The sequence below is a fragment of the Dendronephthya gigantea genome, unplaced genomic scaffold (assembly GCF_004324835.1).
Source record: "Dendronephthya gigantea isolate DGI-Jeju-01 unplaced genomic scaffold, DenGig_1.0 000053F, whole genome shotgun sequence".
Taxonomy (NCBI): Eukaryota; Metazoa; Cnidaria; class Anthozoa; order Malacalcyonacea; family Nephtheidae; genus Dendronephthya; species Dendronephthya gigantea.
The window spans coordinates 536998-550281 of record NW_021163063.1 but is presented as its reverse complement, the minus strand read 5'-3'; the positions used below and the strand labels follow the sequence as shown (position 1 = coordinate 550281).

The 13284-nt window shown below is 37.4% G+C and overlaps 1 protein-coding gene across 1 annotated transcript; it reads left to right on the top strand.

Moving 5' to 3' along the window:
- The first annotated feature begins 6677 nt into the window (after positions 1-6677).
- Positions 6678-12052, top strand: LOC114529119. Its single transcript, XM_028550866.1, has 2 exons — positions 6678-6841; positions 9254-12052. The coding sequence occupies exon 2, from the start codon at positions 9917-9919 to the stop codon at positions 10604-10606; it is 690 nt and encodes a 229-aa protein (XP_028406667.1). The 5' UTR covers positions 6678-6841; positions 9254-9916; the 3' UTR covers positions 10607-12052.
- Positions 12053-13284: the final 1232 nt, after the last annotated feature.

Genomic DNA, 13284 nt, shown 5'->3' with positions numbered 1-13284 from the left:
TTTAACACGGACGGCTTCTTTTCATTCGCCGCCAACAATGGAACTGACTCATCAGCTGCGGCCATTGTTTAAACACTCGACCAACAAATACTCGCTTACGCGTTGGTGGTGAAGGCCTTCCCCCGGACACCAAGCTGGAAAAATATTTGATTCAGCTGAGATAGCGTTTATTTCCTGAGAACATCGATATGACTTCACGATATTAAATAACAGCAACAAACTCTTATTTCTCCTCAGTATTTACGATATAGCTACGGTTCTTCGAAACTATACTTCTATAGAGTCTGTATATTCAAATTTTGCATGTAATTTATCACTTAGTCTGAAGATGTCTTAAGTTAAGACGAAACGTGGAGTTATTTTTATACTTTCAAATTGTTGAAATTGTCTTTTATTGCTTTACTAAAAGCACCATAAGTTGGGTCTCTGGCAACAGTATTAAGTTTTTTATGATGAAAATGGTACATTTTCTCATGCTAAATAGTAGCACACACGTATATTCCAAGCCTTGAAAACCTGGCAGACATTTTATGGCCACGGAGCGGGTTTTCGCAACGCGGCGTTTTTGTTCAAACGAAATCCGTCCTTTTTTCGTGAGAATTCGAAGACTTCAGTAGTCAAGAATTGCAAAAAAATGAAACGAAAACATGAAAAATTCTGATTGAAAACCGCCTGAAAAGACGGCGAATATGTACAAGTGCATCATATGTGTACGGACACTGAGAATTGTTGTGCAGAGTGAAACACAAACAGCTGATTAATTATGAACAAATTAGCTGAACAAACACAGTGGTTTGCATTAAGGGAGTTTAATTTCAAGCTTAATTTATAACCAAATAACACTGGTCAAACATCATAGCCATGCATGCAAATATAGGCTAAACATATCCTGGACAAATATTGTGCATTATTTTCCAACGACAAAGTGTTAGAAAGTAAAAACAATTTGCAGGACGAAAAACCACGATAGTTTTCCAAAGCTACATCACTAAATTCCCGAGTAGATTATGCCTTAATGAACACTTAGCTAATATCAGATTAGATTCTTTCAGTAGCGAGGTTCAGATTTGGCTTCTACTACCACTAGCTACCGCTACCTCTCGCTAATCTATTAAGCTCGTGATTGGTTAGTCTGATCGACCTATCGCATTTGATCGATTGGTTTATATTTCCTCAAGGGTTGTGGTAGTCGTAGTGGTGGTCAAATCTGAACCTCGCTACTATACCAGGAGCGAAGGCAAACTATATTCGTTATGCCAGTATTTGATATACTCGACTTTGAATGGTGATAAATGATTCAGTTATGGTCTAATATACCGGTATATGGTATACCCGACCTTGGTAATAAAAAAAAGTGAAGGTCCAATATTAACTGATTATTGAGTCTATTGAACGAGCGTAAGGTCTGTACTGTGAAATATCAGACCCAGGCTTTTTAGTATGGACCGAGCAACAAAAGAGCGAGGTTCACATGCTAAAGACCTTGATCTGATATTCCACAGTACAAATCGAACAAGCGAGGGTCAATAATCTGTTTATTATATGGCTGAACTGCATGAGACATCCGAGATACTGGACCAGATACGGAATATACTAACTACGGTCCGGATATGGGTTTTTACGGACCACTCGCAGTAAGTATCTACCTAATAATTATGAACGGGTTTTGTGATTGACTTTTTGTAACAATAGTGAACAGTGTTTATGATTCGTTCTTTTAGAAGTCAATTTCTATAGTTCATTGTGTTTTATTGTTATCATCAACCAATAGCAAAGCTTGTTCGTATAGGTTCGTACCAGCCCACCGCTCGTCAACCAATCAGATTAGAGGAACTTCAAAAGCCATATAATAAACCGGTATATGGTATACTCGACCTTGGTAATACAAAAAATTGAAGTCGAATATACCGGAATATGGTATACTCGGCTTGGTAATGAAAAATACTAACTAATTTTCTTTGATGGATCCTCGTGCCCAGGCCACGCTCGTACACAGGCAATTATAAACGTCACAATCTTTCAATTATAGCGTGAAATTATTTTGCTTCATCCGTGTGTTTCAGTGACATAGCGCGATGAAGCAAAACGATATTATAACATTTTTGATGGCAATTTTTGGATTATTGATGATCCTGTTTGCGCAAGAAGGTTTTGCATTAAGTTTCTGTCCTCCACGAACCATGGCTGTTTCCCTGCCCGAGGCGGGAGACGCTGGTAAATGCGTTTGCCAGGAGGAATTTACTGGCCCACACTGCCGGTACAGAGGTACGAGAATATCTGAACCATCTTATTTATAGGAACCGGGAACATACCAAACAGAGGTCGCCTCGATTTGAAATTGTTTAAAACTTATTGAACCTTAAATGCAAGTTATTAGCTATATGATCCTTATAATATAGACTTCCGTCTTCCTATAGGAACAGAGCAGTTTAGAACTGATAGAGCAATCCAGTATAAATAAAGTTAGTTTAGTTTAGTTTTTTCCCCTGTAGTAACACAGGATCAATAAGAACAGTTTAGAACTGATAGAGCTATCCATGCAGTATAAATAAAGACAGTTTAGTTTAGGTTTCCTCCTGTAGACTGTGGTAAAACAGGATGAATAAGAGATTATTTTCGGCGACAGTTTTAGACATCGAATAGCTTTGCAAAGGTAGAACTGTTTTTCAGTAAATAATCTTCAGAACGAGTGGATTTATTTGGGACGTGTCTTCCAGTAACACTCATAAATTGCACAGCAAATTTAACAATTTATAAATTTTTTATAAGCTTTTATAAATAAAAGTTTTTATGACGTATTTCAGCGCGTGCACATCAATTAATTGACAATTCCAAGCGCGCGCCATTTCGCCGAATCTTGCATGCGTCTTTTAATTTCCGCATTACATTGCTGACAAAATATTACAAAAATGCCAAAAGTTCACATTTCTCTCAAATAACAGCAGACATTGGAGGTAGACTCATGCATGTCTTGATATAAGCATCAGCATTGTTTCTGAGATAAACCTTGCTTCATTGAATTAGAATATATAGCCTACAATTCTAAAAATTTGTATAATTGTCGAAATTCTTGATTGAAAATACAAACGGACGCGATCGATTTGCATTCACTTACGAAGTTTAAAAATGAGTTTAAACGAGAAAATTGCAAGTGAAGTTTTAAGATAAACCGAAATGAGAGGCAACTATTTCAAATTAAATAACTTTTGATCAAATCCGTTCTATATAACAAGTGTCCAAAATATATAAGAAAACTTATTGCTATTTTGACGTTTTGACTGAAGGTTAAGCAGTTCAGAATAATCAGCTTCAAACTGTTAGTTTAATTTCTCGTTTATTTGGTAACATAATACAACTTAATTTTATCATTGTGTTATGCGTTTCTGGCCACAAATATTGCTAAAAAAGAGGCATCTGAGGCGACTAACTTAAAAAAGCAATAAAACAACAATTATTACAGTGAAGTATACTTGTTTGTGAACCACAATCTTTCATTTTTGTAGCCGAGAATGGTTCCAGGACATTGAATATTTCCTGGATAACCAACCAATGGGCTCTCGTACGAATCCAGCACCAGGGCGAAAAGGAACGGGTCGAAATCTCGGTCCGACCAGTTGTTTACAAAGACAAAATTTCCTACGGGAAATGGAGACGAGTGTTCCTACACTCCGTTGTCAAGATTAAGACAGCTAAAGACGCTGCACCCAGCACAATGGCGTTCATAAACCTACCATCTGACGCTTCATATGAAGTTCGAATGATGCCAGTGAACCCCGATGGCGATGGTGAAACCAGACCAGCTGTGTATATGTTCTTAGATGCACAAGAAATCTCCGATGAAGGTTTGAACACATGCAATAATAAAACGTAAAATATATGCATTAACGTATCTTTAATACATACAGGCAACCTGCCATGATGGATACACCTTTATAGGAAATTTCCTTGTTAAAAAACTTGGATATGTTGCTACGTGTACCAACGCCTCTTTCAACGCAGATAACTCTTTAAAAAAGAGTTCTCTGGCTGGTATGGATACCGTGGTATTAAATGCAAACGCCTCTGTTTCAAGATGCACCACTCTAGTTAGAGATGCGTTTCTAAGGCTTTCAGCTTTCAGAAAACAGATACGTCGTTATGCAAACAGCTTTCCAGAATAGAGAACCGCCCCTGATATATGCTTCTCCACAATATGGACTATACCTCTCCATACCATAACTCGGAATTAATGACATCTTTCAAAAGCACCCTTATTATTATAAGGAGTCATGAAATTCACAACACTTTAAATAAGGACAACCTCCCCAACACACAGCTCCCTTATAAACTCCGTGAAGAATAGACTCCTTTATATGACGAGTGGCCGCTTCAGCTCCCTAATATAGAAACCTCGCATCACAGTCACCAAAACATCTTTACTGCAGAAACCTTTCACTGATATTCACGTCTCCGTGTATGTTTTGTATGGAATTTCTTACCCTTTAAAACAATACGAGTATTTCCATGTATTTCTGATGATCATTTGCGTCTTTTTCACTGTTGTTCCAGGAGAGGTAATGGCGTTCAAAAACGTGTTTTCAAAAGCAATGAATTTCAAGGACGACAGCGTGTTGCGTGGTGTCAGTATTGGCATGGTTGGTGGATGTATCGCTGTGCTTCTAATCCAGACTATTTGCTATTGCATCATAGGGTGAGGATTCACATTTGTTACACATGTTGTTCTTCAGCAAAAGCTGTATTCAAAAGGTCATTAGCGCTATATAATTTCAAATGATTTGATGAGTAAATATTAACATCTGGGGCCAGTTGTATAAAAGACTAGTTAACTTTTAACTGTAGTTAAGGACAGAATTGGCCAATCAAAGTTGTGTATTTCTGAGTTAACTAGGATTTAACTATGCAAAATGAAGTTAAGGAGTTTTATACAACCTGTCCCTGGTGAACACAACCATATATATATATATATATATATATATATATATATATATATATATATATATATATATATATATATATAGATCGATAACTTTAACATTTGTAAAAAAATGTATTTAATATGCGTAGACTGAGTTTTCGGTCCATTAACCCTGGCATTCGTCAGTGCAATAAACTTTTCGACATTTTGTAACAGCATTCACATTCTGTGAATGGTTTAACTTTGAAGTTTCAAGATTTAAGTATTCAATGCACTATATATGGTTTAAGCCGGATTGAAAAGCATTTTGATGTTTCCTTCAAGGGATGTGTTCAATGTAAGGTTTCATTGCCATTCATATGTTGCTTTTTAGAAGCTGCATCAAGTGTGTGACAAAGCTGCGCAGCCGCAGAAAACAAAATGCAGACGTGCCAACTGACGTCGTTATTGACATTGAGAAAGATAACGAGGTAAATAAAGTGTACCTCGTATTCAACAGAAATTAAATCCATACGAGTAGAGGTAGAATTGGAGAAAATATAGCGTAGTTGTTCCCTTTGAAGTAAATTCTAAAACAATCACCTTCAAATCGCGAACCGGAGATCTTTTAGAGACAAAACAATGGACAATTTGAACGTCAGACAATTTTCCTATCCAGAAATGAAAACAACAATTGCAAAGTTTGGCGGCGAATTTTTGCAAAATGCGGGAAATATGGCTTGGCAAAATTCGAAAATTCATCCTGCACAGAAAATGTTATTTTTTTTGTCCAAAGGTGCGCACTCTTTCGAGAGACAACGAATGAGTTTAATTGTTATATCTTTGTAGATTGAACAAGCCTCAGACGAGACAGAGACGACTGTCCCCGAGGCGAAGGAAACTGGCACAGAAGAGGCCACGGAATAAAGCAGCTTTTGAAGATACATTTTTCTATTTTTATATGTTTGCATGTTAAATTAAATTTCTACAAGACTTCTACAAGACGTTCATGGCTCGTGTTGGGCCACATCGATAGCAGAGATGGCATTATGTGCGGGTACACAAGAGTACAAATGCGTACATTCGAGTACATATATGACTTTCGTACAAGTATACAAAGCGAACGAATTCCAACTTCCAGCACGAGGATTCCAACATTGAGGGAGAAGAAGCACTGGGAACGAAAACGAAATATCTGGGCCGCTCGGATCAACCAACCTTCGGTAAGGTACCCTTGGTTTCCATTTCCGCAATTCCACGTTTCGTGAAGTGCTCGGAAGCTTGACCAGAAATGAGATCATCGCAAGAACGAACTCTGAATTCAGGACGAAAGTAAAATGCAGGATTGCAGCGATGTTGAAAGCGTGATTAGGATCGGTCTGCGGTCAGCAGTTCGTGTATACGGGTCGTCTGTTGTATTATGATACAAGTTTGCAACGCAATTTGCTACAAACGCGTGTTTCCCGCAAGTGACTTGCGTTTGTCATAGTTTAGTGCTCTCGATTTAGGAATATATTAAAGGTAAAAAATGTAATGTATATATTGTGTAAAAACTGTATGGTGTCATTGGATACCCTTTGTAATAAACTGGATTTAATAAAATGAGGTAATATGTATTTTTTGCGGGCGGCCTTTCTGCCCAGCCGAATATTACTCACAAAAACCCTTGTTTAGGAATTAGGATGTGAGAAATGAAAGAAAGCCAAGCAGTAAATTTGGCAGTCTTATAAAGGTCAAATATGTATACTCTCAGCAGGATGGTTGGAATGCGGCGAAATATTATCTTGTGCAAACATGCAATGGCATGTTTCTTATTGAAATAAGGCGACATATTCCTCTCATGACGTATAAAGTACGGATCTTGATCTTTCCTTGCTGCATCCCATACCACAAATCTGAAATCTCGTGCATATTTATCAATTAAAGTTCTATCTGAGCCAAAATAAAGTAAGTATACGTAATTCTTCTATTCATTAATATTTTGAATATGACAAACCAGTTATTACTTGGATTTTATATGTGTATTGACATTACGAAATATATATTCATACGGACTGAATTCGACACAATTCATATCAATTCCATACTACAAAGAACATTACCTCAGTCACAATATAGCTGAGAACAAGTATATAGAAGTACACGTATATATCTTCAATCAGATATCGTGTGAATATGACAAACCATGCAGTTATTACTTGGATTTTACACGTGTTTTGATGTTACGAATGCCATATGGATTGAATTCGATACGGGTTCATATGAATTCCATCAAAGAATATTACCTCACGATATAGCTGAGTAGATATATAACTTTCATATTCTTTCATTGACTGAATATAAGAAAACGTTTTTAATTTTGTTTAACTGAATAGTCCGTTGACTTGCAATGAATATGGGCAGCAAATCCACTGAAGCGGCAAATCCTGAGTATATGGTCAAATTAAGGCCTATGCACACAGACCAGACGCGTTGCGGCAACGCGTCGCGAATTTTCAGTTTTCAGAAGCACATAAATTAATATCTGGAAGCAAAATTTGGTATCTATCGACGCCAGAGCAGTCAAAATGTATAATCGCTATGTAGTCTACAAGAATATTATGTTAGGTTAAAATTTATTTGCTTTTGCAAAATCAATGGCGGCGCGTTGCCAAATCGCGTCCGGTCTGTTTGGGCCTTTAGTCGTTTTCCGGCGAACTCGACCATGGTCGAATTAGTCGTTTTCCGGCGAACTCGACCATGGTCGAATTAGTCGTTTTCCGGCGAACTAACAGCGTACCCTAAATAGTACCCTAACAGCGTTGTTATAGAAGCCACATGTGATTGGTCTGTAAATATTGACAACGGCCTAGTGAATGGCGTTGTCTTTATTGATCTAAAAAAAGCTTTCGACACAATTGACCATGAAATCATTCTTTTAAAACTTAAAAATTATGGCATCGACGAAAATAGTTTAACCTGGTTCCATTCCTATCTTACCGCGATCGAACTCAAAAATGTAGAGTCGGTGATCAATTGTCAAATTCTGTACCAGTCACATGTGGTGTCCCACAAGGTAGCAGCCTAGGACCCCTTCTATTTCTTATTTACATAAATGATCTACCAAATTCTCTGAACTATGCAACACCAAGGATGTTTGCTGATGACACAAGTCTCAGCTATGCATCCAATTCGCCTAATGATCTCCAAAATATCATCAACTCAGAATTGAAAAATCTAAATGAGTGGCCTGTTACAAATAAATTAAGCCTAAATATTGCCGTTAAAAAAGAGTTCATGATTATCGGATCTCGGCAAAGAATAAGCGATATAAACGAAGAAATTGATGTTAAACTAAATAGTAAGGTAATTAACAAGACAAATTCTGTTAAATCCTTAGGAGTACATATATAGACGGTCATCTAACTTGGTCAGTGCATATTGACAATCTTTGTAAAAAGATAGCCTCCGCAATAGGAGCATTAAAACGCATTATAACTTATATTCCAATGAGTACGGCTGTCCAGATTTACCATGCACTAATACAACCTCATTTTGACTATTGCTGCTCGGTCTGGGACGAACTTAGTGAAACGTTAAAAATAAATTACAAAAACTACAGAATCGAGCAGTTAGAGTCATTACGAGGACTGAGCTATGACACCAGCGCGGGTGCATTACTCGATGCTTTATATCTGGACAACCTCTCACTTAGAGGAAAAAAGTTAAAAATTAACTTGATGTTTAAAACTCTAAAAGGTAATACTCCTAGCTATCTACAGAGATTTTTTTCAACTCGCAATTAACACTACGATCTCAGAAATTCTGAAATGAAGTTGAATCTTCCTAAACCACGTACCAATTTTTTAAAGCGAAGCTTCCACTATAGTGGAGCATTGCTGTGGAACAGCCTTCCCGAAAATATACGAAAATCACAATCATTTTCACAGTTTCGGAGGGCTGTAAATGTGTACTATAATACTTAATCTGAGCTCCCGCACGGCAATCTTGTAAATCAGTGAAATTTTAACTTGTAATATTGTGTAATTAGTCATATGTAATCATGTATTGTTAATCCTCTTATAAGTTGTTATACTGAAGATTTTACCGTGTTTTTAAATAAATTTGTTTGATTGATTGATTGATTGAACTCGACCATGGTCGAATTAGTCGTTTTCCGTTTACCTTTTTGCCCAGGGAAAATTACACGCTCTTCTTGACGCTATACTGACAAGTTACTTAATCCATACATGTGCTAAAAACGTTTGATTCTGTTGATTTATTTATTTGCTTACCTCACATTAACTACCCTTAATTTGAGTACGTCTGTATTAATTAATTGTACAAAGAAAAACCGGCTTTTATCCTTTTTTACAACAGAATTCTCTAACAAAAGTTCAAGTTTACGTGAGGCTTTATACAACTTTGAAAGACAGGCCGAAATGTTTTGTGTTCCAGATATCCAGACAATTCTGAATGACTTGAAGTATATTGCGGACCGTATACAAACAAAAACCTATTTCCGCAATAACGTATACACGCAGCTTGGATATTGTGGATACTCTTGGTCTAGTGATTCAGATTTAGAATTCGTGAACCCAGCTGATATGGTGTTGAAATTGTTTGCTGTGGCAGTAAACGAAGCAATCCAAAAGACGGTAGATCTGACACAGCTAGAAACCGGAAAGCAACTTCGTTCGAAACTTGACATTCGTGAACACGAATCATTGTCTCTGTATTTCTCAACAAAAATGGAAAAGGAAATGGAAATTGAAATGGAAATGGAAAAGGAAATGCTAGCGGAATCACGGGTTTTGACGTGGATGAAAGAAGCCAGGTCTCCTCTAGACATGGCGGTTCGTTTAAAGAGCAGTGCGCCGCAGTGGCTGGTGGTGAATATTATCCAGTATCAATTTGACATACGCTGGAACACACCATCGCTCATAACTGGCAAGAATGGAAAACCAGATCATTATACATTTTACCAATTCTGCGAAATGCAAAATTCAAGAAAGTTTCTAAAGTATAAACCATTTGTCTTGGATGAACGAGTTTATCTTGACTTTTATTAAGGAGAATGCTGACATCCAACGAGATGACGAGGACAGCCTAAAGGGAACTTTAGGGAAGCCAACTCTTTACTGGGCCGTTCTTGACGACACGGATTTCGAGGCTGGTGGAAATCTGAGGTTGAAGGGGATTGGTCGAACGCAAATATACATTGGCAAAGCAAACAATGGAATTCGAGGACGATGGACGAAGGACAGCGACAATCATTGTAAAATGATGAAGAAATGTTTGGACAACGTGAACGCCATGACGACCTACGACCCGTTGAGATTGGAAGGAATCCAGCTTGTGGATGCCAGGCTAGCCTTGGCTAAAGTTAGACGAGAGCGTTCTGCCCTATTTGTGATCAAAACCTTTGGCGATGATCTCGAAAAGGCAGAAATGGCCGTAAAGAAGGCGGAGGAAGCCTATTATGATGCAACAGATAGCGAAGAGGATGAGAGATTGGATTGTGAATGGGAAAAAGCAACAATCACTTTGGCTAATCTGAAGAAAAAATTGAAATCGGAGGAAAGAAAAAAACCTGAAAAGAAACTTGAAGAAGCTGAGAAAAAGCACCGAAAGGGAAAAAGAGATAATGCTTCTACGAACATTATACCACACGACGTGTATGATTGTACATGGGAGCCAAAGAACATGGCTTATGGAATGAACTTTTCTTAACAACCAGCCAGCGCTCTTGGGAGTGAATGGTTGAACTGGACATTATTTCTGCTCATAACACTGAATGGTACACAATTACAAATAACAGGTTTGTTCACAAGCTTGATACAGGATGTGTTCGGTCAGTTTGGACTGCTTACTCCATGTTTCTTCAGCTTAACAAGTTCAGGACAAGCGTTTAGAGGGTCGAGAGCAATATCACCAGCCTTGTTAAAAGATTAATCTGACTTGGCAACACAAGATTGTAACAATATTCTATCATGTATCATGTTTGTGCCAGACCCATTGGAACAGGCTTCAGACAAGTCTTCATGGTGATTCATTTTGAAAGTTTGTTACTGCTTTTTAGCAAGTTGTCCAAACTCAACAACAGCTTCGCCTTGGCAGAGGCAGTGCGAACACAACTTGTTTCTAGGTTTGTTACAAAATGTCATGTTTTACGCATGCATGCTGCTTCATTTAGGATTGCTCAAAAACTGAATTCTCCTGTTTCGCTTAGTCTGAGCAAACGCTCAGTCATAATCATTTATAAAAACTGCGAACCATAATCAAATATACTGTCTCCGATCGATATGCTCGTTTGTTGAATGCTCAGGTTTGAATTTCAAATATTAATTTGTTCCGGCTGACAATTATTTTAGATTGTAAAATTGACGCATTTTAAACCGCGCATTTTGAGCTGATTTCGTTAGGCGCAATGCGCTTTGCTTTTCAATTTCGCTCCGTCTTGAGCAAAGGATCTTCCTTAGCAAAGGAAAGTGTTTGGAATTTTTGCATTAGCAGTAATGCACTTGGGTTATGTGGTAACTACAGTAAGTGATGGTAACTCTAGCTGGTATATTTAATAGTTTGCACAATGCCAGATGATTTTACTTGTCAGTAGAAGAATACAGCCAATATAGTGGGTAGCAAATACAAACTTCTGTAAGTGCCATTTGTTAATTATGTGCGGGCACACAAGGGTACAAATGCGTACATTCGAGTACATATATGACTTTCGTACAAGTATACAAAACGAACGAATTCCGATTTCCAGCACGCGGATTCCAACATTAAGGGAGAAGAAGCACTGGGAACGAGAACGAAATATGCGGGCCGCTCGGATCAACCAACCTCCGGTAAGGTACCCTTGGTTTCCATTTCCGCAATTCCACGTTTCGTGAAGTGCTTGGAAGCTCGAGCAGGAATGAGATCATAGCAAGAACGAACTCTGAATTCAGGACGAAAGTAAAATGCAGGATTGCAGCGATGTTGAAAGCGTGATTAGGATCCTCTGCGGTCAGCAGTTCATGTATACGCGTCGTCTGTTGCATTATGATACAAGTTTGTAACGCAATTTGCTACAAACGCGTGTTTTCCGCAAGTGACTTGCGTTTGCCATAGTTTAGTGCTCTCGACTATAATTTAGGAATATATTAAAGGTAAAAAATGTAAATAAAGTATATATTGTGCAAAAACTGTATGGTGTCATTGGATATACCCTTTGTAATAAACTGGATTTAATAGATTTGGGTAATATATGTATTTTTTGCGGGTGGCCTTTCTGCCCAGATGAATATTACTCACAAAAACCACCGTTTAGGATGTTAAAATATTCAGTTTCATTTTCTTTGAAAGATGATACATCTGGAATTCATTTGTTACAGGTTTTCTATAAACAAATGTGATAGAAACCTGCTATGCAGATACCGTACAAAAGGTACAAGGATTTTTGTTTTCAGGTTTATAATTTGGTATACTAATCGTTACTAAAAGTTTAGATAATCCTAAATACGTATGAGTGGGATCATTATAATATCACAGAGAGTTGAATCAAAGAAAAAATACTTGTGTAAAATGAAAGAAAGCCAAGCAGTAAATTTGGCAGTCTCAGTGAAAGTCAAATATGCATATTCTTAGCAGGATGATTGGAATGCGGAAAAATAAAAGTCTTGTGCAAACATGCAGCTGTGGCGTCATTTATCTTATTGAAATAAGTCGACATGTTCCTCTCATGATTTTCATGTGATAAAGTAGGGATCCTGATTTTCACTGGCTATATTCTATACCACAAATCTCGCTCATATTCATCCTTATAGTTCTACTGAACTAAAATAAAGTAAGTACACGTAACTCTTCTATTCATTAATATTTTGAATATGACAAACCAGTTATTACTTGGTTTTTATATGTGTATTGACATTACGAAATATATATTCATATACGGACTGAATTCGATACGGTTCATATCAATTCCTTCCTGCAAATAACATTACCCCAGTCACGATATAGCTGAGAACAAGTATATAGAAGTACACGTATAAATCTTCATTCACATATCGTCTGAATATGACAAACCAGTTATTATTGGATTTTACATCTGTTTTGATATTATTACGAATGCCATACGGACTGAATTCGATACGGGTTCATATCAATTCCATGAAAGAATATTCACTTCACGATTTAGCTGAGTAGAAATATAGCCTACTTTCAGAATATTCTTTAATTGACTGAATATAAGAAAACGTTTTACGGTTTCCCCTCTTTAAAGGCCTGTCACACGATCGAATTTTGTTTGAAATAGTCTGTTGACTAGCAATGAATATGGGCAGCAAATCCACTAAAGCCAAATCCTGAGTATTGCTTTCCCGATAATACCCAACATGAATTGGATCCAACAAAATTGGATCGTGTGA

Coding starts and splice junctions, on each gene's coding strand:
- LOC114529119 (XM_028550866.1), top strand. CDS start 9,917: ATGAACGAGTTTATCTTGACTTTTATTAAGGAGAATGCTGACATCCAA.